The sequence below is a fragment of the Chelon labrosus genome (assembly GCF_963514085.1).
Source record: "Chelon labrosus genome assembly, chromosome: 12".
Classification (NCBI taxonomy): domain Eukaryota; kingdom Metazoa; phylum Chordata; class Actinopteri; order Mugiliformes; family Mugilidae; genus Chelon; species Chelon labrosus.
Genome location: NC_140345.1, coordinates 12567216 through 12594024, shown reverse-complemented (window position 1 = coordinate 12594024; position 26809 = coordinate 12567216). Strand labels below are relative to the sequence as shown.

General features: G+C 43.1%; 1 protein-coding gene across 5 annotated transcripts in view; it reads right to left on the bottom strand.

Moving 5' to 3' along the window:
• Positions 1-1432: 1432 nt before the first annotated feature.
• Positions 1433-26809, bottom strand: part of hdac9b (histone deacetylase 9b) — a 39664-nt gene continuing 14287 nt past the window's right edge. For 2 of the 5 annotated variants that reach the window (XM_084556985.1, XM_084556984.1), the window contains 10 exons: positions 15461-15702; positions 14933-15119; positions 13388-13511; positions 13158-13279; positions 8863-8994; positions 8440-8555; positions 6906-7028; positions 6208-6382; positions 5854-6068; positions 1433-3425 (listed from right to left, as the gene is read on the bottom strand). In XM_084556985.1, coding sequence (XP_084413111.1) covers positions 3096-3425; positions 5854-6068; positions 6208-6382; positions 6906-7028; positions 8440-8555; positions 8863-8994; positions 13158-13279; positions 13388-13511; positions 14933-15119; positions 15461-15631 — 1695 coding nt within the window. In that variant the 5' untranslated portion in view covers positions 15632-15702 and the 3' untranslated portion in view covers positions 1433-3095. Of the gene's footprint in view, positions 3426-5853; positions 6069-6207; positions 6383-6905; positions 7029-8439; positions 8556-8862; positions 8995-13157; positions 13280-13387; positions 13512-14932; positions 15120-15460; positions 15703-22285; positions 22565-22591; positions 23402-26809 lie in introns of those variants that run through there. The other 3 variants (XM_084556982.1, XM_084556983.1, XM_084556986.1) reach the window with 3 other exon arrangements.

Here is a 26809-nt window from a genome sequence, read left to right as displayed (position 1 = left end):
CCTGAACTAGGACACTATGACACAATAGTTGCAGTATGACTAAATTTCTCGACTGGATCATAAAAAAGGGGCCAAGTATTTACAACCCGTTCATACTTGATTTTATTTGTAACACTTTTTTTTTTCCTAAATTTGTGTTTGTCTGACTGACAAGGCTTTAACAAATTTAACAAAGGCATCAGTCTATGTGGTTTTAGTTATGGGGTGCAGTTTATATACCGTGAATATACTGTATAGAAACCCGGTTGTTTTTTTTCAGTATTTTGTAGCAGTGCAGTGATTAAAGTGCATTGTACTGTTCCGTTTTCGCTCAACATTATTTCAGTGTAATAAACTATTTTGAGCGTAAGAATGTGTTTTATTGTTGATCCTCGTTTGACGGGAAGCCTTGGAATTTATGACTCCACAAAGTCATCATTACCACCGCCTATCGCACGCTCTTGTATGCATTCAAATACCAATTTTAACAGCACTCTTCGTGATCAAATACAGGCCTCACTGAGACTCTACACTACGTAGAGGACATAGGAAGGCTCATGCCTCCCTTACTTCCTTACACCTTTAAAAATGCTTGTTTGCTTTTACAACTGGCTCCGTGGGCAGCTGGTGAGGGGCGGCGCAGATGGAATTGGGCTTCGTTATTTTTTTTTCTCCCTTTGTAACAGCTCATTTAAAATCACAAGGGCCTGAAGCCCAAGACAGATGGAATCTACTTAAGACTCAGTGTCTAATTTAACTCAAATACTTCCTAATGTGGAGTAACACTACCCCTTTGTGAAAATGCTTTAGGAGTTTCATGAATGAGTGTGCATGTTTGGATAACATTAGTTGTTCACTGTAACTATTAAAGGCTTCTCTTACTTGAACGTTCAGGTACGTGGGCCCTCTGAGAGCAGGCCTTCTGACTTGGTGCCATTTTAAAGTTCTCAGAGCTGTGTTTTGCCGAGCAACATTAGACCAAGAGTGAACCTTTCTCCTCTCATTGCGTGTATAGCATACCAGGTCAGTCCCATGGACTAAGCTTGCTGTGAAATTGCTTAAGCTTGGTTTGAAAGTATTCACGCAAGTCATATATCACGGCTCACCTTATCTTGACTGCTCTAATGCTGCCACAAGAAGCCTCGCTCGCTCACATCAAAGAAAGGTTTTGAAAGTCCCTTAAGCTCCCTTTTAAGGGTTATGTGGATCTCCTGAAAATGAAGAGCTGAAGCAGCTTAGAAATTGAAAAACAAGCCGAGCTACAAATTCAGGCCGTCCATTTGAGATGTTAATGTCAAAATTACCATAAATGTCATTTATGAATTTACAAGGGAAAGTTTTAAAAGTTTTTTTTTTTTTTTTTTTTTTTTAAACGTGATTAATTGCTTTAGGCAACTTAAAAAAAAGATACGTACTAGTCAAGAAAGAAAAATGCAAGAACATCAGAGGTAAATGAACTTTATTTTAAAAAAGAAAGGTTTATCACGCAAGGCAACAAAGAGAAGAAATGCAAACTGTTATGAACAGACCACGGGACCCCCCTCCAGCTCCCTCCGCATCCACACCCCCCACTGGCAGCGAAGGGGTTCTCATTACAACCAAATCAAAGGAGCAAGAGAACAAGACTCACATTGTTCTGATTGTGTTTACTGACACTAAAAACATTAAAACAGGACGATCTGAATGTACAGTATAAGACAGACAACTCTGATTTCACATGAATCCAAACACAGAACCTTACACTAGCATAATTATTCTTTTTTTTTTTTCTTTTTTTTTACATTTAATTGACGGTACAAATGAAACAGGAAGGTTTTACAGCTATGCAATACATTTGATTGATCACTTTAAGACAGACTATACATGTCGCAATGGGCACTTTCAGGGGAAAGTAGTTTCACTGAAAAAAAAAACAAAAAAGAAGAAGAAGAAGAAGCAAGGTCCCGTCCAGGGTTTTTTTTTTTTTATTGAAGTAACATCAAACCTGCATGTTGAGGTAAGCATGTCACTGGGGAATACGAAGGAAACGATTCCCTTTAAAAAGGACTCCCTTAACCATATCCCCACTCACTTTGTAATTCGCTTTGACAGTAAATCAATTCTCAAGCCTGGCCCCTTGGACTCCTCCAACCCTAGGTCCTCCTCTCTCAACATTCCTGCACACATGAATCACTCCAACTCCTGGCTCTTAGAAGGCATTTCCTGCCCGGCCCTCTCTCTCTTTCTCTCTGTCTGACTCCTCTGCTGAAAGCTGGGCAGGAACTCGGCCGAGCTTTGATTTGGACCCGGAGGGAGAGAGGGAGGAGAGCTCAGCCCGAAACACAGGGCCCTGGCTCTGGGACTGCTCCGAGAGAAAGAGACACGGAGACTTGGGATGTGTTGGGAGATGCCTGCACATCCTAGCCGGGATTTAGTGCGTTATCCTTCAAATTACAATATGAGCAGCAGACTATATTCCAATGGCAATATCACTCCCAGCACAAAAGTCTACCCTACAGGGGTGTCCTCTCTTAGGATTTAAGCATACATTCTCTCTTAGACGGATGTTCGTTGTTTCTGGTCTGAGACCGTTTAACATGGGACATCATCACAGATTGAGTGCGTAGTGTTTTAAATTCCTGAAGACGCTGTGAGGACAAAGTGGCATTCAAATATTTTACGGAAATAAATGAACACGATGAGAACACAAGGTGGCTCATCAAAGCTGTACACCTGCTCAAGCTTCCCTCTATAAATCACCTTAGCTGCTAAATCCACAGTATATGTACATACAACTTTTATGTCAGTTGAGCAGACTCGAGATGACCAAAGCAGCTCTTAAAAAGAATGATTTAAATCGTCTTCATATTTACACGAGTGAAACATACATATTTTACAGAGATCACTAGACCAAAATTACAAACAGAGTCTTAAGAGTGTGGGACGAGTGAGGCTGCAGCTGAGTGAAACAGGGTCATATGTTGTGACTGGGAGAGCTGGCCTACTGTGCTATGGCTGCTGTGTGTGTGTGTGTGTGTATATGTATATGTGTAAACTGCAGGGATGTAATGCACGTGTTTGTAGAGACTTGTTTATTTGCGAATGTTGCAAGTGTGTGATCTCGTCCTCCTCACTCCTCAGATCATGGCTCTTATCACCAGTCTCCCTTTGACCTGGTGAAGATACGTGCTCTGCGCCGCCTCTAAGCTCTGGTGGGTCAGAGCCTCATCCTCGCTATCGGCCGGCTCCTCCTTGACCTTGATGACCCCGCAGTGAGCGTCTGGGAGCTCGCTGCTCGAGCCGCTGCTGCTACTGCTGAGCGTGTGCTTCCGGATGACTCCTCCAGGGGGCAGCCTGTCCTCCTGCATGCTCTCCATCTCCTCTCTGTACAGCTCCTCCTGCTCCTCCTCCGATTCCTGCAGGTGCGCGTTGGGCTGACGTAACTGCTCGATGGACTTGGACAACAGCTGCAAAACACATCGGCTCCACGTTAATGATGACATCCTGCAGCCAATGATCCTTAACAATGAAACTTTAATTAAAGTAAACTGAATTAAATGCCAATTTGAGGTTTCTGCCACAAGCTCTAATCATGCAAATACACTCTAAACAAAGTAAAAAGATCTTACTATTTACATAGCCCTGTTTTAATACCTTTTATTCTATTATATGCTATATCAAACATCAAAAAACAACTTTAATCCTCTTTTGCAAATCAAATCAACTAAATGAATCTCTGCACAATGTCTGTAAATATATAAATAATTCACAAATGAGTCATATCCGAGTCAGCTCAGCTAATTTTTGACAATTTCCTACTGTCAGGCTACTCAGTAGATGCAGAATTTTGGACTGTAGATATTTAGCAGTTAAGATATATGTTAGAAAATTTAGGCTTCACACAGAAGCGAGAGGAAATTTTGCGTCTAAGTCCAGAGTGGCATTAGAACAAAACTTTAGCAAATAAATCAAACATAATATTAGAGTTTTAAATGTCAACATTTACGCCAACACCTGCGAGCAAGCCGCTGTATCTTTTAAAGCTGCTGCAACTTTAATAATGTGACAAATTGAAATGTTTCTGGCTGGTGCCCTTGGCAAACTGCATTTATTTAAGAGGTTTAACAGTAGAGGCAGATTAGCCATTGTTCCTGCTTTTTTTTTTTTTATGTGTGTCAGTAAACATCCATTGATAGCAGATTAGTGCCAGTCACTGCATTATAAAATACAGACCAGAAGGCACAAGGTCCTGCCAATGGCAAATCAGGTTTATCTTGGGACATTAAGATTATATTCTGCAACCAACGGAGCCACGTGTCCAGTGTAAGGGAGAATGTTAGTACTTTGCGAAAGGGGATATCAGCAACGCATGTGACATTCTGCTCCTTCAGACTGAACTGACGTCCTCTCCTCTGAAAGTACCATCACGTAACTATTTCCGTGCAGAAATTCACTACATCTATATTCGTTTCACACTTCCATCTCGCACCTGGAAGTGTTAGAGACGTCAGAAAGTTTTTGAGGGTTGGACATTTATGTATATATTTAACAGATGCATATAAATCTCAGCCCCACTAAGCAACTTTAGGCAGAGGGACACTTTGTTATCTTGCAGCTTCGCCAAATCAGATCTAACGGTGAGATTATTTCACCACAAGAGGGCTCCAGCTACAGGCAGAGAAGCGTCTTCCTCTTGACAGATGGTAACCGACAACATTATTGTCTACAGAATGTAGGCCTTATATAAATATCCTTTCAGCTATAAGAATTAGCCTCCTTAGCTTGGCTTTAGTAAACACAGTTCATACCACTTCCTGAAATCCCTAAGCTCTTGTAAATTTCCATTAGTGCCCCCTACTGTTGCTGGCACTGAAGGACGTTTAAAAACAACCATAGACGAGCCACTGCTAGGAAATTAATTAGGGCAATGTTTCGGAGATCCCTCTCAATAAACACTGAAGGCTCATCCCTGATTAGTGGCCATTTATAACCTCTACTTAAAGAGGCTTTACTTGCGATCTCATTGGCCTGAGTGATCAGAGCAGGACCCGTTCACCTGTCTCTAGGCAAGATGTCGCTATTATTCCAGAGCTCATTTTAAACCCAACCGGCCTCACAAAGTACTTTTGATTAATTACAGCTGATATTAAAACTAATTTTAGCCACCTGGCAATGGCACATGTTACTTCATTTTAAAGTTGCAGAAGAATTCACGCAGAAACCGTGAAAGTTGGACATCTGTACAGTAACAGCTCGGTGTGTGCTTTTGATGCTTTGTGCTTTCTAATGACTTCTAGGTATGGGTTGTTCTATGTTTCCTGTGGCTCTTTCACGGCCCAGCGTTGGGACACATCAGTATGTGAGCTCACACAATGCTGCCTTTCACAGTGTCTGCCACCTCACACACGTCCCTCACCAGAATAATTACAGTCTGTGTATAGCGAGGTCACCTCGGCCAGCTTACAGAAACACAAATATTGCCACAGAGGAACAAAATGCATTCTGGGCACTTTTTTCTTCATTTGAACTTAGATGAATTGAATTTCACACAGTTAGCATGTGAACGGCACTGATGCCTGAAGCTATGATAACAGCATTAGTGCAGGGGAAGGATTTCTTCCCCATTTGAAGTCAGGCAGAAGTTCTTCGCTTGAAAAAACAAGGATTTCAGGGAAGAACAGACTACTGCCCAGGTCTGTAAACTTGAGCTGCCACGGATGCTTTTACAAAACGCTAAAAATAGATCAGCATTTGTGTGCTTAAAATGATTAAATCTGACTCCCCGCAGTAAAATAAGACCTCGGGAGAACTAAAAGGGAATACAGAATGCTGTGAAAAGCAATTTGAAAGTCAAAATCCTCCCCTGTGATTGAATTTTGATGACCAGCGTAATACCTTATTTATATGGACCTGCTGCTGGTACTGTTTCTGTTTCTCCAGAAAGTGCTGGTGTTGCTGCTGGATGACAAGTTGGGCCAATGTGTTCTGAGGCAGCGGCGCCGACTGGGTTCTGTTCAAGGGTCTGTGTTTTGGTAGTTTTGGCCGACTGCTGGATGGGCGATCCTTCATGGCCAGAGGGGACTGAGGGTGGGACGACATGGAGCTTTGACCTTGGAAAAAAAATGTTGAAGACTCTTATTAGGTTTCTCCTAATGTCATGTTGTAAAGTGGTTGCGTTTGCAGTTTAACCATACGTAATGTAACACAAAGTAACACAATGGCCACTGAAATCAAGTAACACAGTCTTACCAGAGGAGAGCATCTTCTGCTGCCTCATTTGCTCCTTCTGGAGGAGGTGCTGGAGAAGAGCCTGGTGACTGGGGCTCACCTTAGACTCCAGGCCTGTCTGAAGGGGCACAGGGCCCAGCAGGTGGCCAGGCAGCCCATGCTTGATTTCCGTTGATCTGTCTTTCATTCCCATAGCCTGAAGGTAAAAGAGATGATGGAAAACGTTAATACACACTAGACATGATGTGGATTAAGACTGTTGTCAAATACGATATAATAATTTACTGAACAACTCAAATCTCATTTGTTTTCTATGAATGAAACTAGTTGTTGTTTTTTACAAGTTTGAGATAAGGTAACTCTGAAATCAAAGACCATCAATGGTAAGTAACTGGTGAAAAGGCCTCTGTGGAATGTGCCAGAGAACTAAAAAATGATATATCATGTGCTATGTTATCAGGAGTTGCACTTGAGTGGACTTGGACTTTTTAAAGACTGTGATAAATGAGGTAATAGGGGAGGATAAGAGCCTGCCTGACACAGGACACTGGAGAACAATATTTATCTTAGGTCGATAAAATCATTTGGGGCCACAGGTCAGTGACCTATGGTCATGCAGAGAAGCCAGACAGCCACTGACAGACGACTTTGCAACTAGCAGAGTTGAAAAATCTCTCACTGGATGTTCATTTAGGGAAGTCTGCGAAACTTGTACTCACACTGATGGGTGAGGATGCAGTTGAAAGCCCCAGGGAGATGTTGGGTAATGAGGGAGACGTGTATAGGCTCAGCATGGACACGGAGCCCTCAGGTCGAAATAATCTGGGCTGGGAAGGCCATCTCTGCATCAAACAGACACAGAAGAGAAAGACAGATTTAAGAGGTGGCAGATTTAGGAATCCCATTATGGACAATTTCAAAAGGAAACATGAGCAGTGGCCTGACCACTAATGCACTATGATGAGCAACAGCCCACCTTGCTGCAATCAGAAAGGTATGAGTTTGATGAAATATATAAAGTGGAAGACAGCGAATGTTTCAGTCAAATAATGGCACCGGTGAGGATAATACTTGATTAAATCTAGCTCTCTGTCCTTCGTCCTTCATTCCTCGGTCCCCTACAGCCTGCTTCTACGGTCCCCACCCTCAGGCTACTCTCACAGAGAACATCAGCACTGGGGCATATTTCCTGTACCCAGCAGAGCAGTGGACCAGCATGTGGTTTTGGAACAGCCATGTTTATCCTTCCAACCCCTACCAGTACTCAGTGACCTGTATGTGGATATCCGGCCTATATTTGACCCGAGGGACCCGTTCCCTCTGAAAAAGGATACCTAATGTAACGGTCCACAAACATGCCTTGCTTTTGCAACAGGCATGAGGTCCACGAGAAGCCCTGAAGTCCAACAGTGACTTTCATGAAAACCTCAGCTTGGGCTGTTACAATAGCAAGCCTGTGTGTTTATGTTGTTAGCATGTGTGTGTCTTTGGCTACCAGTGCCTGTGATATCAATTAAAATCCACAGTTTGCCTGTCTCCCTAAGTCCCAACCTTCGGCCCGATGTCAGGGCGTCTCTCCCTTCTCTGTGTCACTGGAGGTCCCTGGGAGAGTAAACAGCGATGGTTAAGGAAAACACAGCTGTTCTGTTAAGATTGTTCGGAGATGTGTCATATCTGCCACACTCCATAATGGCGTGCTTTGTGAGCTCAGTCTAAAGAGAGTTCTGCTCAGTAACCCAGCCGTGAATCTATTGGGAAACACCTCAGAACAGCTCGGTACAGGAATGCAGCCAGGCCAATGACAGAAGTACAATGACAAGCCAACAGCAACCTTAAAGCCAAACTACTGATTTTTTTCTTGCTTAAAAAAAAAAAACCCCAGAAACATAAAACTGAGCTTACAGCACATCTGGAAGAAAAAAATGTTCGATAGAAATCTGCTGTTACATTTAGCCATTTAACGCTGGCTAAATTTATTTTCCTGCGTAGTGTGATCTACATGAAAGCAAACTTGGGATAATAAGACATGTGGGTCAAGCTGTGCCTCTTTAACGTCAGTGTGGGAAGTCGTTTTCACTGGAGGGTAACAGGCAGAGGACAACTGGCTGTTTTTATAGCTGCAAGCAGAAGGGCTGAAAGGCCCTGTAATTAAAATGATGGTTTTGATAATCAACTGATTTGCACGAAGAAAAACATCAAAACTGAGCAGATTTCTTCATTGTTTGGCAAACCGTTCATGATTTATAAACCTACCTCAGTTTTTGTGGTAGTAGGCAGAGAGGAGGGTCCATTTTCAGCCCCCAAGGCACTGGAGGCCCCTATGGGAGAGCTGGGGCCAGAGCCGGGGGCACTGTTTGTGGGCGTAGAGTCTATGAAACATCAAGGAGTTAGACATAGTACGCATGCTCGCACTCTGTGCACAACACACACATACACAGAGAAGCTTGGTATAACAGCTGCAGCCTCACAACAGTCTAATGTGTATGGTTATGGGTGCCTGATTACAATGGTTGTTTTTAAATGGAGGTGCAGTGGCTGTAACATGCTACCGCTGTGCAAAATGACTGCAGCTCCGTAATAGTAACACTAACATAAATGCACGTATTGTTTTTAATATTTCTCTGCACATGAGGTAACAGAAAACCATATCAACATACAGTCAGCGACGTTGCTTACCCATTAGCTCAAGAGCCCTCTTCTTGTAAGGAGTCATGATGTTTCCATCTCTTCTCTTTAGCATCGGGCTGCTTCTCCTCTCTGCCACCTTCTGCTTCAGTCTGGATCGTACCTTCAGGTTGGGCTCAGAGGCTAAATAATAAAGGACAGATATTTTTTGGTTTAGACAATCATGTGAATGTACCAGGTCTGTTCAAATACAGTCAAACTGCACTACAGCCTTAAAGTAACTGACATTATTACTGAAAATATTATCCCATAAAATAAGAGGAGATTAAAGAGGCTATAAATCAGCTAAAAACGAGCAATGTTGTCATGCTTTGACAAGTTACAATTTCAGTTTCAGTGAAATTCGGAGCAGCTTTTCAGAAAAATTAAATGAGTCAGGATTGGGCCCATTTCCACCTCATCTGGACTAAATTAGGTCGAGCAACACACGGCTCTAAGTGAAATAGTCCGCTACCTGCCGCCCTGGTGACCACAGTCTGATACAGTAGCAACAGTTAAACTAACACAAAAACATGGCAGATGTTTCGGGCTCTCCCCGCGCCCCCTCCTCCTAATGCAAACCAGAGATACCCAAATACACAGTTGGAACACACTGCTCACACACGGCCCCGGCCTGAAACGGTCCAGGCTTGCAAATGCAGTCCCCAAGTGTTGACCGCAATGCTAACGCAATATATTTCACAATGGGCATATTGCCTTTAAACTGTTATTAATGATTCTTTTTAAAGATTATTGCCAAATTCTAGCATTTTGAGCCGGTTAAGTTTATTTGACATTTTTAAAACTCAATTTATCTGGGGTGAATTTATCCAGAGAACTCAGGTCAGGTTAAATTTAAATAAAGTACTGGAGTCTTACGTTTTATTTCCCTTTGCTTTTCCTTTCGCTTAAAAAAAAAACCCAATATCACTGAGTAGTAAACTTGTCAATGATCTCCCTGTGTTAAGAATATATTCACTGATGATAATTAGACGACGCAAAGAAGACTGGAGACTGAACCAAAGCAGGGCATTCAGTCAGAATGATGTAACCATCAGTTCGTAAATGTTTTTTGTGTCCGGCCGTTGAACCGTGCTCTCGTCTAGTCACAGTGACTCACTCGGTCATGTCTCATATAGACGTCCCATCAACCATTTACACATGGATTTCCGCAGCTGGCTTTACACGTTCAAATAAACAGGCAGAATAGATAAGCCGGTCTTTTGACTGATAGCCAGAGCACAAAGCTGTGTTGAAGTTATGTAAACCCTGTTACACAATAGCCAACCTGTTTCAATTATTTAGTTCTGATCAATAATTTAACAGGCCTTGTGCGATGTGTACAACATACAGCTATACATAGGGACGTTCCCACGTCACAGCCGCGGAGAGGAGGGGAGGGAGCGGCGATGGGGGCACGGTGAGGAGAGTGGGCCAGATGCTGCTATTTCTGTTTTTTGTCAAAAGCAGCAAAACCCTCTTCCCCTAATACGTGGCGCAGACCTCTAATCCTGTGGGTGTGAGGTAGAATGAAAGAGAGCGAGGCAGGAAGAAAGGAGGCAGGAGAGATAAATGGAGAGAAAACGCTGTTGGGAGTCGTATGAATCTGCTTCACGCCCTGCTGCCTTGATTGCTTTCTATTTTTACACGCTGCTGCCACCAAGCTACGCATCCCAATTGGTCGCCACGGGAACGCCAGACAGCAGCACGGGAACAAACAGTTTCTCACTGGTCTCCATGGAAAAAAAAAAAAATGCCCTGATGCACGGTGCAACAGGAGGCAATGATGGCAGCAGCGACGCTCACACGCCGAACACCTGGGTCACTTCTGCTCCGACGTATCGGAAAACACACGCCAATGCTTGTAATACTCCGCGGCCATAAATCAACGTCTGCATGTGTTATGCTATCTACACTTCATCAGAATTTTAACTGTGCTGTCAGTGTGTCCATTAGAGCCTGGACCTGCACAGATGGCGGAGTGGAAAGCTGATGTGTGTGTCCTGGACTTAAGGAGGCCTGCTATGCATTTTCGCTGACATTCTAGTTTAAACTAATGCTGAACAGGACAAGTTAACGCTCATTATTTTCACAAACAAGCAGATCTTTTAACCAAAGCTACAATCACTGTTCAATCAGCATCTATGCTTCTGAGTCTATTCTTAACGCCCGGGAGTTTCCGCACAAACTTCCCTTTGACGTGCTTTGAGCCTCACAGTTTTACCTTTGCTGGATTATTTTTGAAAATCTTTCCTGCACCTGCTGAATGCACACATTTGGTAACTGGGTCAAGACCTGCGAGGGTGTTGCACTTCTTACTGCTAAGCTGCAACTATTCTTGCAACAGACTATCGCGTGCCCTCGGTCCGGTCTATTCTAGTTTGAGGAATTGAAAGAAGGACGAACATAAACTAAGTAATCGTGTTAATATTTTGAAATTCTACTTTTTTTGGGCGAGCGGAGTAAAGACACATAAATCCGATTTATTCTGTGGTTTCAGGGATAACGTAACTATTAACAGGAGACATAATAGCAGAGCTCAAAGCACAGATTGTGATTATTTACAGGAATGACTGTATTTTTTTTTTTAGACTGCCAGGTGCTACTGTACCTATATATATTAAATAGTGTTTCATATTTTCTAGTTTTAAAAGACTACCAAGTTTGACTGAGCACCAAGTTATAAAGTCTGTATATGTATATATTATATGGACACCATAACCTCATTGTGAACCTCAAAGTCAAACAGAAAAAGATGGCCCTCAGCCCTCTGGCTGAATGAAGCAGTGGGGAGTCTAGCACGGAGCATTAGAGTCATCTCCGCTTTGTTTTGAGAGAGCTATCTTTGCTTAAACAAACAGTCCCGTCGAGGTTCATCCTGCCTGTGCCAGTTTCGAAGTCGGCAACACCTGCCAATCAGCTGCCATCAGTCACAGGCAGTGGCCCGGGGAACAACACTACCTTTGTGTGTCCCCCTCGCGTGCCAAGCTCTCAGAGGACCTTAATGAAGACAGACAGGAAGTGGGGGAGGAAGGCCTGAGCAGGAAATGACCACATATAGATTCAGGAATTCAAAGAGTAAGAAATAGCCTTATCAGTGCAAGAGAGTCAGGGAGGCGATTTAACCTGTTTGAGCAACAGGGAGGCTGAAATGATATCCTTCCAGTTATTTATTTAAACCTACCTTTGTGCATTCACGTTGAAGGGTAAACAATACTGCTATAAACAGTCTCCCTGTTGTTTAAGAAAGCGGGCTTCAGCTTATCCTTACCTTGTGGTCCCAAATATGTAAATATGTATTTAGACATTCTCTGCTGTGACGATGATTTGGTTCAGACAGATTACAATAAATAAAACAAAAATAACACCTTTTAACTCTCCAATTTACCTTCGTAATTACTTGTTCCTGCCAAGCCGTCATTCCATTTTACAAGATATAATTCTTCTGCCTGATCTCCAAATTGCGTATACACACAACATGACAGGCCTGCAGTTAAATACCTCAACAAGTATAATTGTTTTCCAATGTAATTAAAAAGGACACAGCAGGGAAAAGGTCATAACATAATTTGGTGACCTCATTGCCGAGTTATGAAGTTTTTAACTTGGCAACCTCTTGTGCTCGTGCAAACCAGGAGAGGCAGGAATTATTCCTATTTACACAGGCATCCCCAAAGGGTTCCTCGAACTTTAAACCAACAAACCTGAGCTGCTTTTTGGTGGGAACCTGCGTCTTTTCAAAATAGCTTTCAAAGCCCATAACTCAAGAGAAATTAATCTGCCTTAATTCTCCCATTTACTACTAAACTGTTTCAAAGAGCCAGCGGATCTCGGCTTATTATTGTAACACAGGGACAAATGTGGTTCCTCTTAAATAATGACAAGGTAATTTTTAGTACAAATAACAGTAATTAAAATTTAAACTTGTGAAGTGAAAACCTGTAGTTGTTGCTGTGTTTTGGAATAAGCCAAATAGGAATAAGGAGGGTTTAAGTTTCTGGCATGCGTCACCTCTTAGGAAAGTTTTATGTTGAGCCCTGGAGGACTGCGGAGGAGGGGCACGGGTCATAATGAGCCTAACTGATGTTATTAGCAGGTCACCAGCAACCTCAGGAAATGCTCCATGGCTATACCCATTTCTTGACTGACAAGGGTCAAAAAGACTCTTATTATATTAACACACCGACACTCACACTAAAATCTTTTAGACTAACCGTGTGTCTGTGCTGATTTATGTATTCATGCATGTATGTCACACATATTTGCATTTTTATGCCCATGCAGCGTGCGTGTGCAAATTAGCCAACCTGTCTTCCTCAAGGGGAAGTCGTCCTTGCTCTCTATGGGCGATGGCAGGGTATACTGGCAGGTGGGGGATGCGCCGCCCAGAGGTGGAGAGCTTTGGTCCAGTGATGTGTGGTGAGAGGACCTGATCACACAAGGACAAATTGAAATTCAGAAGACGCAAATTATGTTTCTGTGCAGTTTAAACATAGTTTGAAAACCCGCCAGGTTAAAAGCAGCAGAAAGTACTTACGTATACCAGAGTTTTGGGTGCTGAATGAAAGAATGATTCACTCCGTTGCTGGCAGGGTCCTTCGCTGATTTGCTCAGCAGAAACTCTTGGAGTTTCTGCTTCACCTCGGTACTGGCCACCGCACCTGTGAGACCAAAAGACATAACCAAAGGGATTGGGGTTACCCTAGGGCTATGACTCACAACACATAATTGCAAGGCAAACAAACTAACTTTAACTCTGTTGGTAGTTGCAGATTTCCTCCAACTGTTTTCCTACTTCACATTTAACCCACAGCTCAAAACTCCCCCGAAGCACTTCTTTTTCCTTCTTCAATCTTGAGTTTATTTTCCTAAGACGGCAAACTTATGTAGGAAGATCTCCCTCTAGTGGTCTAAGAGCACTATATTACCTTCTGCTCCAGTGATACAGCAGAGGGGCTCTTCTCCATTGGATGGTTATAGTTGCAGAGCACAGTTTCAAATTACCTGACCTGACAAAGTCATAAATCTTGTCTATTATTAGCTATAAGGTAAAAACAGAAATGAAACACTATATGCGGCGCTATTTCCAACATGCTATTGAAAGACATTTTCTCCTAAATTCTAAGCTTAAATGTCACCGGCCAACTTTATGTCATTGGTTGCACATGCTGGTTAAGTAGCATGTCACCATCATCATTACATGGCTGTACGCTCTCTGTTCTCAGGGACGTCCTCCAGGAGAGTTAGATCTAATAACGAGAAATCTGCCTCCAGTAGCCAGAGACATGAAATCAGAACAGTCTGTCCTGCTCATGAATAGCGATTACATTATCCTGTTGTGTGAGAACAACATACTACACGTGATCCAAATGTGATCTGACTGAGAGTGCTATCAGTTGGGGTAAGTACAAAGAGGTGGTAAAGTTTTTTGGAAACACCTGCTGTCCTTTTGGAATGAAACAATATGTAATTTCACGTGCTCAGTGTTCTCCAACTTAACTTCAGCAAATAAAATCTGAAATTTTAAGATGTGACTAAGAGCTGGAGGAAAATATGCTTATGTGAATGTTTGTTAATGTTAGACATTGCATATACAACCTTCCTTGAAATACATGGTTCAATAGTATTTAGTGTAACAGCAGAAAATTTAAATTGTAAATAATTAATTTAGGATCGCAGTCCAACAGAATATACTTACACGAATTAAAAACAGGCCTTTTATTACAACAAAACTAAAGTTTAAGGGTAAATTATGCATGGCTACAGAGACAATGCAGCCACATGACTTGGAAGGATATTATCCTAGTGATAACGATAATAACCGAACATGGCCCAAAGGGAATAGAGTATTTTCTCAGTCAGTGGAACATTCAAGTACAGTAAAGCTTTTCTATTCAGCTGTTAAATGCATAATTTGCCTAGGCCCCGCTGCTAGGGTAATGCATGAAAAAATAATTGCAAAAGTTGAGGGTTAGGATTTCGTGGGGCCCCATGCTAGCTTTCGCCTGGGGCCCTTAAAAAAAAATTGTATTCAGCTACTGATAGTTAGGAGACGGTGTTGATGACGGTGTCGAGCTCTTACTCTCTCTGGAGCGCTCCTTGCCCCTGAGGCTCAGGCTGGAAACATGCTGCTCTCGCCGATGCCTCTCCTGCTCCTTCTCCTGCTGGTTCTGCTGCTGCTGCTGCTCCAAACGACGCTCCTTCTCTGCAAGTTCCTGCTGCTGCTTCATGGCCTGGAGCTCCTGCTGAAGCTGAGAAACACGTGGGCCCTCACATCAGCATGAAGGCAGCACACTGATAAACGCATTTTTGAAATGACAATGGCTTCTGTTAAATTCTGCGGCGTCTATTTCGTGGCGATGGACAATTCTGTGCTCGACTATAAAAACAAAACTCACGCTGAGCTGTAATGTATTGCACAACGCTCTGCCTTGCTGTGCTGTGCTGTGCTGGGCTGTGTTGTTTTTCCTCTTCTGCACTTTCTAATGTTGTCCTGAGCTATACAGTTTTCTACTGATCTGCACTATGCCATGCTGTGTTGTGTTCTGTTGTTTTGTGCTGTGTGCGCTGCTGCACTGTCCTCCAAACAACTGTTCAGTGCAATCCTAACCTTGAGATGCTCCTGGAGCTGAGCCTGGTGCTGACGGGTCAACTTCTCATGCTGCTTCTGGAACTCGCTGATGAGTAACTGCTTCTGGATTTGCTGTTGTTTCTGAATGAGGAGCAGCTCCTGCTGCAGCTGCCTCTCCCACAGTCCTGGGTCCGAGCCTGGCCCCAGCATCCTCAGATCTGTGCGCAGGTCCAAAGGAGATAAGGGCTCCACAGCCAATGGCACGTCTGGTTTAATATCAACTGTGGCCCAGAGAAGGGAAATAAACAGAAAAAGACATTTGTCAGTCCCTAATTGGCATTTTATCTGCATGATCTTGTAAGACAAAACATGTCAAATGTTAAAGTCCACAGAATAATGATGCGTGGATTGTAAAAAAAATAAACAGACAAATAAACACTGGGGTCGACAGAAATTGGTTCAAAAGCGAGGAGCAATTCTTTCTCTCCCATGATCCTGCAATTATAATAGTTTCTATAAACAAACATGGGATCACATCCATCAGCGTGGAGTCCACTGGGAGCAGCTAAGAGACTCGATGAACATTTGGCACGAAACGCCGAAGTGGTCATTTAAGGTATTTACATAAATCCTGTCTTCTCACTCCTCGATAAATAAATAAAGGGAGTCCTTCTCCCCGCCTGTGCCAGAACATCAAGCAGCTATCCCTTCCCAACATAAATAAATCAAGACAAAGTAGATTGTGAACCTGCATGCGTCGCTATGATCTTTCCATCTCTGCTCTTGAGTGCAGATGCTGCATTGTGCGCACCGGTAAGAAGTGCCTCTATTATAAGTAATTGCCAGATACAAAGTGAGAGGGCATCCCTTTGGTCTCCAAGCACTATATATAGCGTGTTCCACAGAGAAAATCGATTGCCAGCTAAGAACATAGGAGACAGGGCTACTTCATCTTTCTATTCCACTGAGGATGATTAGTGATTGCACAAAATTGTATTTATTCTTTCTATGCTTTAGTTTTAAATCACACTAACATATCCAGCTACATATCTGAACCAATGTTAGACACTAAAAAGTATTTGTCCAGAGATATATAAAAAAAAAAAAAGAGAGACATAGTTATGCTATGTAGTAATGATCATGGTGTCACATTCAAGGGAGTATATGCATTGTCCAGACTGTGTAACGACTCTTCCATTTTGAGACCTGAGAAATATTCAAACCTACTTAAAATTCCAGCGGCTGGAGGGAGATTTATTGAGTGCATTCGTTGCCTTAATCTTCTCGGGGGGTCACATCCTAGAGAACAAATATGGGCAATGTTACTACACCACCTGTTCTCTGGAAACACGGGAGAAAACTGCCACTTTATAAATAATCTTCCCTCGGTCCTGTTATGCAACTCTACTTCTAAATTACTGCAAAAAAAAAAAAAAAAAAAAAGAGGTTTAACCATATCATTCTACGGTAGCCAATAATTAGGAAGCAGTGCCCTCCTGTTCGCCGATGCCTTGAAGCTCACTGGCGCCCATTTGTTTTGTCATGTAGCCTGTTTTTCATTGCCACCATTCCATGTGTATGCGGCGGCGATGATTATAAATAGAAACATAAAAGCAAGTGGCGCAATCCTGGTCTGTGACAACCCCCACACCCTAGTATCCACCACCCTAACTTGCCGCTGCCATGGCAACGCCGGCGACGTAATTATGTCTCCCCATTCTGCAGATATCGAGTCTCGCTGCATGTCATCTCCTGCCTACAGTGGCAGTGTGACATGTTGACTATTATATCAGCTTTTCGGGCTCTTATATAAGAAAGGAGTCCCCAGTAGAGAGAGAGAGACAGAGGGAAAGCGTTACAAAACCCTCTAACACGCACACGCACGCACACACACACACACACACACACTCCCTCTGTGGAGAAAACGGTGGCTAAGTGATAAGTTGTCTCAAAAACATGTTCAAATAGTGAAGACAGCTAGAGGGGACTCCTGCGCTGTAATTTTCGTCTCTGTGTTCTAAAAACAGCTTCAATCAAATGACAGAGAAGGGCAACAGCTCGGCAGGCGCAGAGAACAGGCACCTGTAGAACAGAGCCTTCTCTCCTGACAGGGAATATTAATCTTAGCTTGTAAGTACTTGACAAAGGACTCTTTTGTAGCAGGCACCGTTCCACGAGCACAGCCGTGAACCTGTGAACCATTGAAGGGCTCAGAGAGTCAGACAGCCTTAGTGCTACTTTTGCCTAATGGACCTAAATATAGCAACAAAAAAGAAGAAGAAGAAGAAGAAGAAAAAAAAAAAACACACCTGCTGCTGCTGGGTGTATTCACCACTGTGATATCTAATTAATCTCATATTTCATTCTGTACCCTCACTGTGACTGGCATTAAGGATCTCCACTTTGATCGGTCCGTCAAGCTGAGCCTCCATCAGAGAATCTCAGACAGCGGTTTCACAGGATGGGAAGGGGGGAGGAGGAGGAGGAAGAGGAGGAGGAGGAGGAGGAGTGTGAAAGCTTGAGCCACCTTTGATGAGCAAGGCTGTATGAAATGGCCCTTGAGGAAACCACAACAGCCTTGTGCGCCTGTTCTATTCTTGTCCGCTCTCCATCCACTGTGTCGGCAAGAATAAGGCTGAATGGAATTACAAAGCTGAGGGAACATAATAAAGGCGGGCAGGTATTGTTCCAGCAACACTGCAGCTTCAACCTGTAAAATGTATCATTTACAGCTTGCCTTCTGCTGATTGACATTACTCTCTGTGCGGAAATACAGCGAAAAGGTCAAAATATTCCTCTGTGTAGCCACGAAATTTACAGTCGCTATTTATTAAAATAAAAGGCACCGTGAAACTACCCAAACTGAAATCTGCTGCTTCTGTGTCACAAAAATACTCCATAGGCAGAGGAGAATACGGAACCACCAGTAACTAGGGCTAAATATAAATGCTTTTCTGAGCAGGCTCTTAATATAGACAATGTGCGAAAGACTGTCACAGTTGTGAGGCCGCCTGCTCAATTTAACACGCGCAAAAATAAGAGCGCAATGGCCCATTTATGTAACTTTCAGATCATTTTTTTTAAAAAAATGATCACTCCTGAAGAGAAGAGCGCACCGCTCCCGGTTCAGCCGTCCCACGGTGCCATCGGTGATCATTACGCCTCGTATGAGTACGTTTGGCTGCGAGTGCCTCCTGATTGGCGGAAAGTGCGCAGAAGTGTCTGTAGGCGCTGGTAAACAAAAGATTTATGAATGACAGGTCCTGAATTTGTTTTTAGCACAAGGGAGTGACAAGCACCCTGCCCCATGCCCAAATTCCTCCCGGTGGAGGGTCTGCCAAGGGGGGATAGGGTGACTCATGACCTGCGACCACACTCTGGCTGCAGCGTCGCCCCGCCAGTGTGCCCAGAGTGTTTATTTCTATAACTGATCTGCCTCTCATTAGCCTCGCTGGTGGTTAGAGTGACAATCACAGCCTTAATTTGAGATGTTTGATGGATGTCTTTTTTATTTTTTTTTTTGCCACAGGCCACATTAGCAAGCTTCCCAACCCAGACAGAGAAGCATCGCTATCACTACCGCGCGTGATGAGTCAGAAATACATCGATACATATAGTAACAAACTAATTCACTAGGATTATGTCGGACTGCCCGTTTTAAAGAACATCATGTCACTGTAATCTTCTTTTATCCCGATAGCGTATAAACTCAATGCTGAAGTGAGGAAGGAGCCATTAATATTGTTAACATTACCCTCCGAATATAAATAGTCCAGCTATTCTTACACGTTAACAAGTTAGTTCGCACCTGGAGGGAGCTTTTGGTGTCACTGAATGAGACGGGATATTAAGATTTCATTAAAATCAAATAAAAATACTTCACAGCTGCTGTAGCGCACACATCAGAGCGGCTCAAGCTAGGTGCTGAAATGTAAGTGCTGATAAACAAATTAAAACAATTCCACTTGTTATCAACAATTAGTCTTATAAATGCTCAGTTAGACTTTTGGGCTTAGTCTGATATGCTTTTCTGTTCAAACAATAGCACAGATCCCACATGAACTATGAAAAGTATGTCAAGAGAAATACTTAACTCTGTCACTTTTGCTATTTTTATTACAGTTCTTCTTAGTTATATTTGCAAAAAGCAAAACCTGCGTCATGAGTAATATAAAGAGCAATTTACATCCATAAAAAGAATTAAATGGATATAAATAGCATGTTAACAGGTTGCTGCCGCTGAGTAAAGCTGACTTTATTTAAGAACTGCACATTAAAAACCAGCACAACTCCCAGCATATAACCACAGTTTAGAACTCCATTTGTTTTCCATCGACGTATATGTATAACAGATGAGACGTCTCAGCCCAACGTTGAGTGACCGCAGATCATTATCGTTAGCGCTTATGCTTTAAACATGCGTGTTGGATGCGTTCGGTGTGAAACGGAGATGGCTGCTGATCTAAATTCCCTGTCTCACAGTATAAATAGAACCAGAGATACAGAAGATGTTTGAGGGCAAAAATAAGCTGATGCTTGGGACTGCAATGTGGTGCTGGATCTCTCATTAAGTGCCTTGTTATTTTGAGCAGCTGGCATGTCTAAAGCAGGAAACAGGTCTTTATTTTTAAGACTCAGGCTCGTCCTTGCAGCTGAGCCAGAGCTGCGGTTTGCAGGCTATCTACTAACAAAGAGAGCTGAGCCGAGCCACCACGGGCCTTTCAATGAGGGGAGCCAGGAGTCCAGCTGTCTCGTGTCCTGCTGTCAGGACAAACTAACAACAACAACAACAATGCGCGGGGTAATCTATACTAAACCTTTATGCAAGAAAAACGCAGAAAAGTCCACAAATTGTAGGCGACAATTTGGAAGTTCTACTGTCAACACCTTTCCCAGTGTCTATGTCAATGAAATTCCTAATAAATCAATCAGCGAGAGTCAATTCCTTGAGCCGCAGCAAACCCTCTAATCAGGAGAAAAGCATCCCTTGGTATCAGATAAATCACTAGTCGTACAACACAGCATATGTTGAAAAAACAGACACAAATATCCTAAATGTTCTTTGAGTTGGGCCTATATTCTATTGTTTTAAAACAGTAACTCACTTCATTTTCCTAATGAGTCACTTTTTAGCAGCACTGAAACAGATATCCTTTGTGTTCTATACCGTCTCTTATAAGCACTTCAAATAACACGGTGAGGCAGCTTGAACAGATACAGGATCCAGACAAGTGGACTTGAAAGGTACGGCATTGTTGTCGTCTGAAAGGTCCCTCTTGATATTCTGCATGATATTTTGCACTCAGTGGTAACTAATTAGTTTTTCCTTGTTTGAGAGCCCATCTAAGGATTGTTTGTACCAGAACTTTGATGGTGCTAATGCTAATCAAACAAAAAGAAATTTAATTATGCCTTTATTTTGCAGATCCACTTGAAATATAACAGCTGAGAAGTACAGTATCGCATAAAAGGTCAGGAAGTTTGCTTTAGAAAACAATTCACAAATAACCTACTTAGCTGACACAAGGATCACTTCACTGGCAATACTCATGACGAAAGGTTATAATCCTTAAAAAATAATTGAAAGAATTAAACAGCACACCGCTAACGCATCCCCACGCGTCCGACAGACCCACAACGCTTACATGACACCCAGTGAACTCACGGAAATGGATCAGACAGATAATGTTAGTCACTGTCAGGTGATTTACTATAAAATGGGAAGCACAAATTAAACACGCGAATGACAGAATTCTCTATAAATATCTGTTCAAAACCGCTGTTATATCAGGAGCATGCCGAGATGGAACGATAACGCACAGACGCCTAATCTTAGCAGGCTAATGCCATAAGCTGAAAATAACTCACCTAAGAATAGCTGACCCACAGAATAAGCAAGGAGACCGAATTCAGGCGCTCACTCTATCTGTTGTTTGGCTCATAAGCCGCAAAGACAAAAGAAGAAAGCCCTGCTCCTGTAGCCAGTTAGTCAAATAACCTGCTCTACTGACAGACATGGTATGTGTCATCCCTCTGTCATCATTCTGTCTTATTTTTAAATGTCTTCACACGTATCCCACTGCCTCTGGAGGATTTCAGTTATCTGCTTTTCCTGTGTATTGTATTTGTTGTAAAGCAAGCGAGGGGACCTTTCACTTTTCCTTTAGTTAAAAACACCAAATGTGAAAGTAAGTTAGCTGAAATTACGCTACAACCTCGTGTTGTCAGCCAACTGCAGATGTAGTGATAACTCAAAGGCCATGAAATGTTTTGTTTCAGTAAATTAAGCGCTCATATGACTGTCTCGTTGCACACGCTTCCCAGAAACTCGCATGATAATATTTCCACAGAGCACAACGTTTCAACTCTGAACTCGTTTCGACAGACAAGTATAGCATTGTATCAACAGACGTGCGAAAAAGAAAAAAAGAAAAATCAAAGCAAATAAGGTGTGACTCATCTTGAGTCAATGGAGTGAATAGATATTACTCATACTGATGTCAGCCGTGTAGTCGGTTCAATTCTCAAGTCAAAAATAGAACAGTCAAATATCCAGAGAGAAACCTTTCACATGTCCCCTCAGTATTTCTGTCACAGTTCTTCCTGTTCCCTGAAAAGTGCACGCTGACATGGAAGCCTTGCAGAACACAACATCCCTGTCATGTTCGCGGGGACAGTTTCGGGCAACTGCAGCATGGGAATAGTGTTAACACATTTTCTCGATTCAGTCCGGAAGGATACAGAGCACTTTTTAAGTCAAAACACCTTCCACGCATGAAACGCAGATCTTTTAACACGCCTGTTAGTATCCCCACTGAGTAACACGGTTAACAAAGATGCGTATCTCACTGCAAGAGTAAATACCTTGATTCAGGAAGAAGAGCTTGGTCCTACCACGCTGCTGTGCTGAGAAGCTTTGAGTTCTCTTTTCACACAGAATGAGAGAGAGCGGCTGAGCGCTAAGAGTTGAGAGTACGTGCGAGTGAGGGAGAGGGACAGAGTGAATGTGTGCTCGACAGGAACAGAGGATGTAGCGGAGAAGTATGAACAGATTCAGAGATAGAGGAGAGACAGAGACTGGAACTCAAAGACTCAAAGGGAAAAAAATAAAAAAATAAAAAGCATAAAGGATCCCTCAAGAGGAGCAGAAACGCCGGGCTATTTCATCACCTGAGTTGTTGACGTTGTGCATCTTGCTCTGGTTGGGGAGCTGCTGGTGTCCAACGCGCCCTTCTGTTGTGGAGAAACTTGACTCGCCCTCGTAAATCGTCTGCAGCATACTCCACTCAGCGCTCAGGTCTCATCGCAAGTCTTGCGTTTCCTGTCACCAAGAGCCACCCCTCAGCCACTCAGGGGAGAGACCACGACAACAGGCAACTCTCTCCCTTCCTCTGCCTCCTCCTCTGAGAAACTACTCTCACTGTAGAGCAACAACACAAACTGCACACACTCTCTCTGCAGGGCTGCTACTCTCCCGGGTGCCTCGCTTCAGTCTGTTCCAAACACTAACACGGCGTTTGGAGAAGACCGCAAGTCCAGCTTCTTTTCTTATCTGCCTCTGTCCCTATTCCTCTCCTTCTTTTTTTTCCCCCCTCTTTCCTCAGCAATGTGCCTGAGCAGAGACTGAGAAAAATGTAAAGCTGAGCTGCAAGGAAAGCAACGTGCTGTCTACTGAGCACCTCGCAGCGGCAGTAATGCAAGCCAGGGAGGGAGCAAGCTTCATTTGCATGTGAATCAACAACTGCGTGGCCCACAGGTGACAGAAATAGAACAATGGCCAGCCCTGGCTAAAAATAGGTCAGGCGAGGCGCAGGGATTGGAGCAGCATTGATGCGTTTAAAAATACCACACCAAACACAGCTGTCTTCTTCAGCTCCTGCCAGAAGGCATGTCTCCTGACTCCCTCTCTGCAGATGGAGGCTTGATTCCTCTCTCTCTCTCCCTCTCTTTCCCTTTTCTGATTTGTTGAACCAGTCTTCCTCACTCACTCTATTTATCTTCATTTTGTTCTCTCAGGTGGATGGAAGGATCCATTATTGCCTTGATGTACATAAAAGAGACACATACACTTTACATGTTATGCCACGTTAACGGCAAAGGCTTTCTAAAACAACTGCTTGCCTGTATGTTTCACAAAAAAAATAAAAACTGCACAGTTTTTATGAGTGCGTTTCATGTATTTCAACACAACTAGTGCCACAAAGCCATTTTGGGGGGGAGGGTGGGGGGGCATAACCTGGATGTGTTACAAAAGCCCAACAGGATGTGTCAAGAGAAGCCAGACACCAAACGAACACCGCATTCGTTTGAGATGCAGAGCGTAACCTCACTGCATTAGCTCACTATATAAGTGGGGTTTAGTGTGTATCCAGGGCAGTACTGCTACTCAGGAAGCATGCTTTCAGCTAACAAGGAAGCCAACTGTAAGATGCCATAACAGCATGATCGTAATTACATAAACCCACTCAAACTGTGTCAAGATCACCTCTCTGGGATTACAAATCCTATTCCCTTGAAACACCCTTGATACTTTTAAATGGTGGATTTGAGTAACGGCAAACAAAACTGACCGCATATACAGGACACACATAGAAGACAAGAGATTAGCGATTACACTAAAGCTATATAGATATGTCAGGACTTTTTCAATTACAACACCAAGATCCACAGCTAATGCAGCCTGACACATGGAAGCCAAGTCAAATGTTCTATCTGACCACTGATGCAGGGCTGGGTTTGTGGCCAAGCAGCCTGTGCCTTTAAATTTTTCATCTTCCTTCATAATTTGACCTGTCCCCCAGCCAAGGGGCGTGGAGCCAGCACGGCTATTTTTAGTTGCTGAGCTCTGACGACTGAGCTACAGAGACACAGAGAAGGAGTTTTACTGTGTTGTTTCAGCTGGACAAACATTTAACCCCTCAATCCTTTTATCACAGTGCAACCAAGAAGCCAAGAAGGAAATGCACAGCTTGCGGACTCACCCCAGACACAAACCCGCTCTGAGGCTAATGCATGATACATGTCGTGTGACTTGATTATTAATGTACAGAAGCAACAGGGACTGGGTGTACGTTTATTTATATTCCATATATTTTCTTTATTTGAACAAAACTCTGATAAATACTTCCTACTTTTTCATTTATTAGTTTACCCTGTTAAATAGTAGGGGAACTTATTCTCATGGAAAATACTAATATATGAAAGAAAGTAAGATAGTGAATAGTGTCAGTGGCGAGTTGCAGATTTAGCAAATTCCTGATCTTCGTGAATTAGTTTTGGCCTTCGTGTCGGATAAGATGCGAGCGATAACATGCCTTCAAGTTCAAGGTAATGATGGCTAAAGACCCAGGGCTCCATCTGTCACGGTATCTGTCAGATCAGGCAAGCTCTAACCCTGTAGGCAGCCCTCAGCACAGGCAAAGGCACAATTCGTCCAGAGAGGAAGTGTGTCTGTCACATGAATGACAACTACCATGACAAAAAAAAGTAATCTCTATTTCTAATGGCAATGTGATTTGAATCTTGCCCAAATTCTAAAATTAAAAGGTCGCGACGCATTTTGCAATGCTCCTGTGGTTTTCCACTATTACACAATAAAATGCTGACAGGCTATTTTTGCCATTTAATTGTAATGATTCATAGGTGGATTCATCTTATTAACTGGTTTGTCTGTTTAATTTCTGTTTAATTTCCCTCTTGGTATAAATAGATCTGTGTTTGTGGGGTTTTTATATTTTTTCATATAAGTTATTTCTCTACACTGGGAAAGTACAGGGATCAGACTTCATAATTAGTTTCCAGTATCTTCCTTAGAAAGCTCGGTCATCGTGCCCTACTGCTCCCCGACAAAAAAACAAAAACAGAGACATTTCACTGGGGCACGTTAGCAGCGATTAACCTACACTTTTTATTTATAACTAGCTTCCTGAGGCTGATGAGGGATTGTGGGATTGGAAATAGCTCTTGTCCAATAGGCAGGGTCCAGTAAACCTGCAATGTGGCAAGCCCATTATAGCTCCTACTGCGTCACTGGCGGCCTTTGTCTACTTTAGTCCTATTAAAGCATTTAAGTGTGAACGTCAGTGCCCCTGCTGGAGAGCCACTCCGCTCTGCTGTCCAGGGCCAAGGCTTGACTGTCTGTCACCTCTCTCATATCAAACACACAACTCTGTGCGTCTGTGTGTGTGCGTGTGTTGTCACCAGCGTGCCTGACTGTTAGAGATGAGGAAAATGAGTGGGCTACACCGGAAAAACGTAGCAAGCACTTTCCAAAACGAAATAAAAGGCCACAGACTGTCTTAAAGAGCAAGACATATCAGTATACAGTGCATCCATCCATACACAAATCATCATTGTGTTGTTGTGTACTTAGTCAACTGAAATTATCTCTTGGGTCACAGTGCCTCGTCTCCTTCCGTTCTATTTTGAGAGGCCGTGGTCAATACCTGGGGATTTGTTTTTTATTTTTTTCCTTCGAGCAAATGAGCCTACTCGCATTACCACAATTACTGCGCCGGTTTCAAATCAACTCCCAAAGTTCTGTGGCTTAATCACCATAGCACTGCTGCCTTGTGACACATTGTGCATGATGAAACCCAGCAGGGAGGCAGACTGGAGAAGAAAAGCAGCAGAACTTAAGTGTTGCAACAGACATGAGCTGTGGACAAGCCCCACTCTTTATAACTAATTTGATCTGGATAGAAAAAACATTTTGTTCCCCTTAACCGTGGAGCACCCATGTGTGGGAGGAAGTGAGTCAGGCATGCTTTGTTGTTCCATGAACTTAAAACCCCCATCCTCTGTAACCTGACCACACAGTGAATCTCCAAGCTATCTTCGAGGATCCTAATTGATAAACTTATTTATTAGAATCTGCTTTAATGGAATTAATTTCATCCAGCCGTCTAGCTTCCTACACATTGCTTTTCTTCCTGCCTGTAATGATGCAGGGTTCATCACGCCACCTAGGGAGGGCTGTGGCGGATGTGATCGCCATCAGTTGCTCATTTCTAAAATTCAGAGGGGATGCTTCTGCCGAGACTAACAGCCACTTCTCACAAGTTACCATGCACCCCAACTGCAACAACTTGTCCCCTGAGCTTCGTCTCTCAAGTGGCCACCTACTGCTTTGAGGGTAGCCCTGGTACAGCCCTGCCTGAGAAATTACCTCTCCACACCAATTACCTCAGCACCCACCATCTTACTTACATCAGCCCCTGATGAGTCACCATTGCAAACAGTGGAAGAGATCCTACATCAATTTATAGACTGGAGCCAGTCTCTGCGTGAAGAGTGCAGCACAATAGGTTGGCAACAAAGCTCAGGCATTGTACCTGCTAAAAGCCACAGTTGACGGTTTGTCACTTCAAACTGCCTATTTTCTCTTCA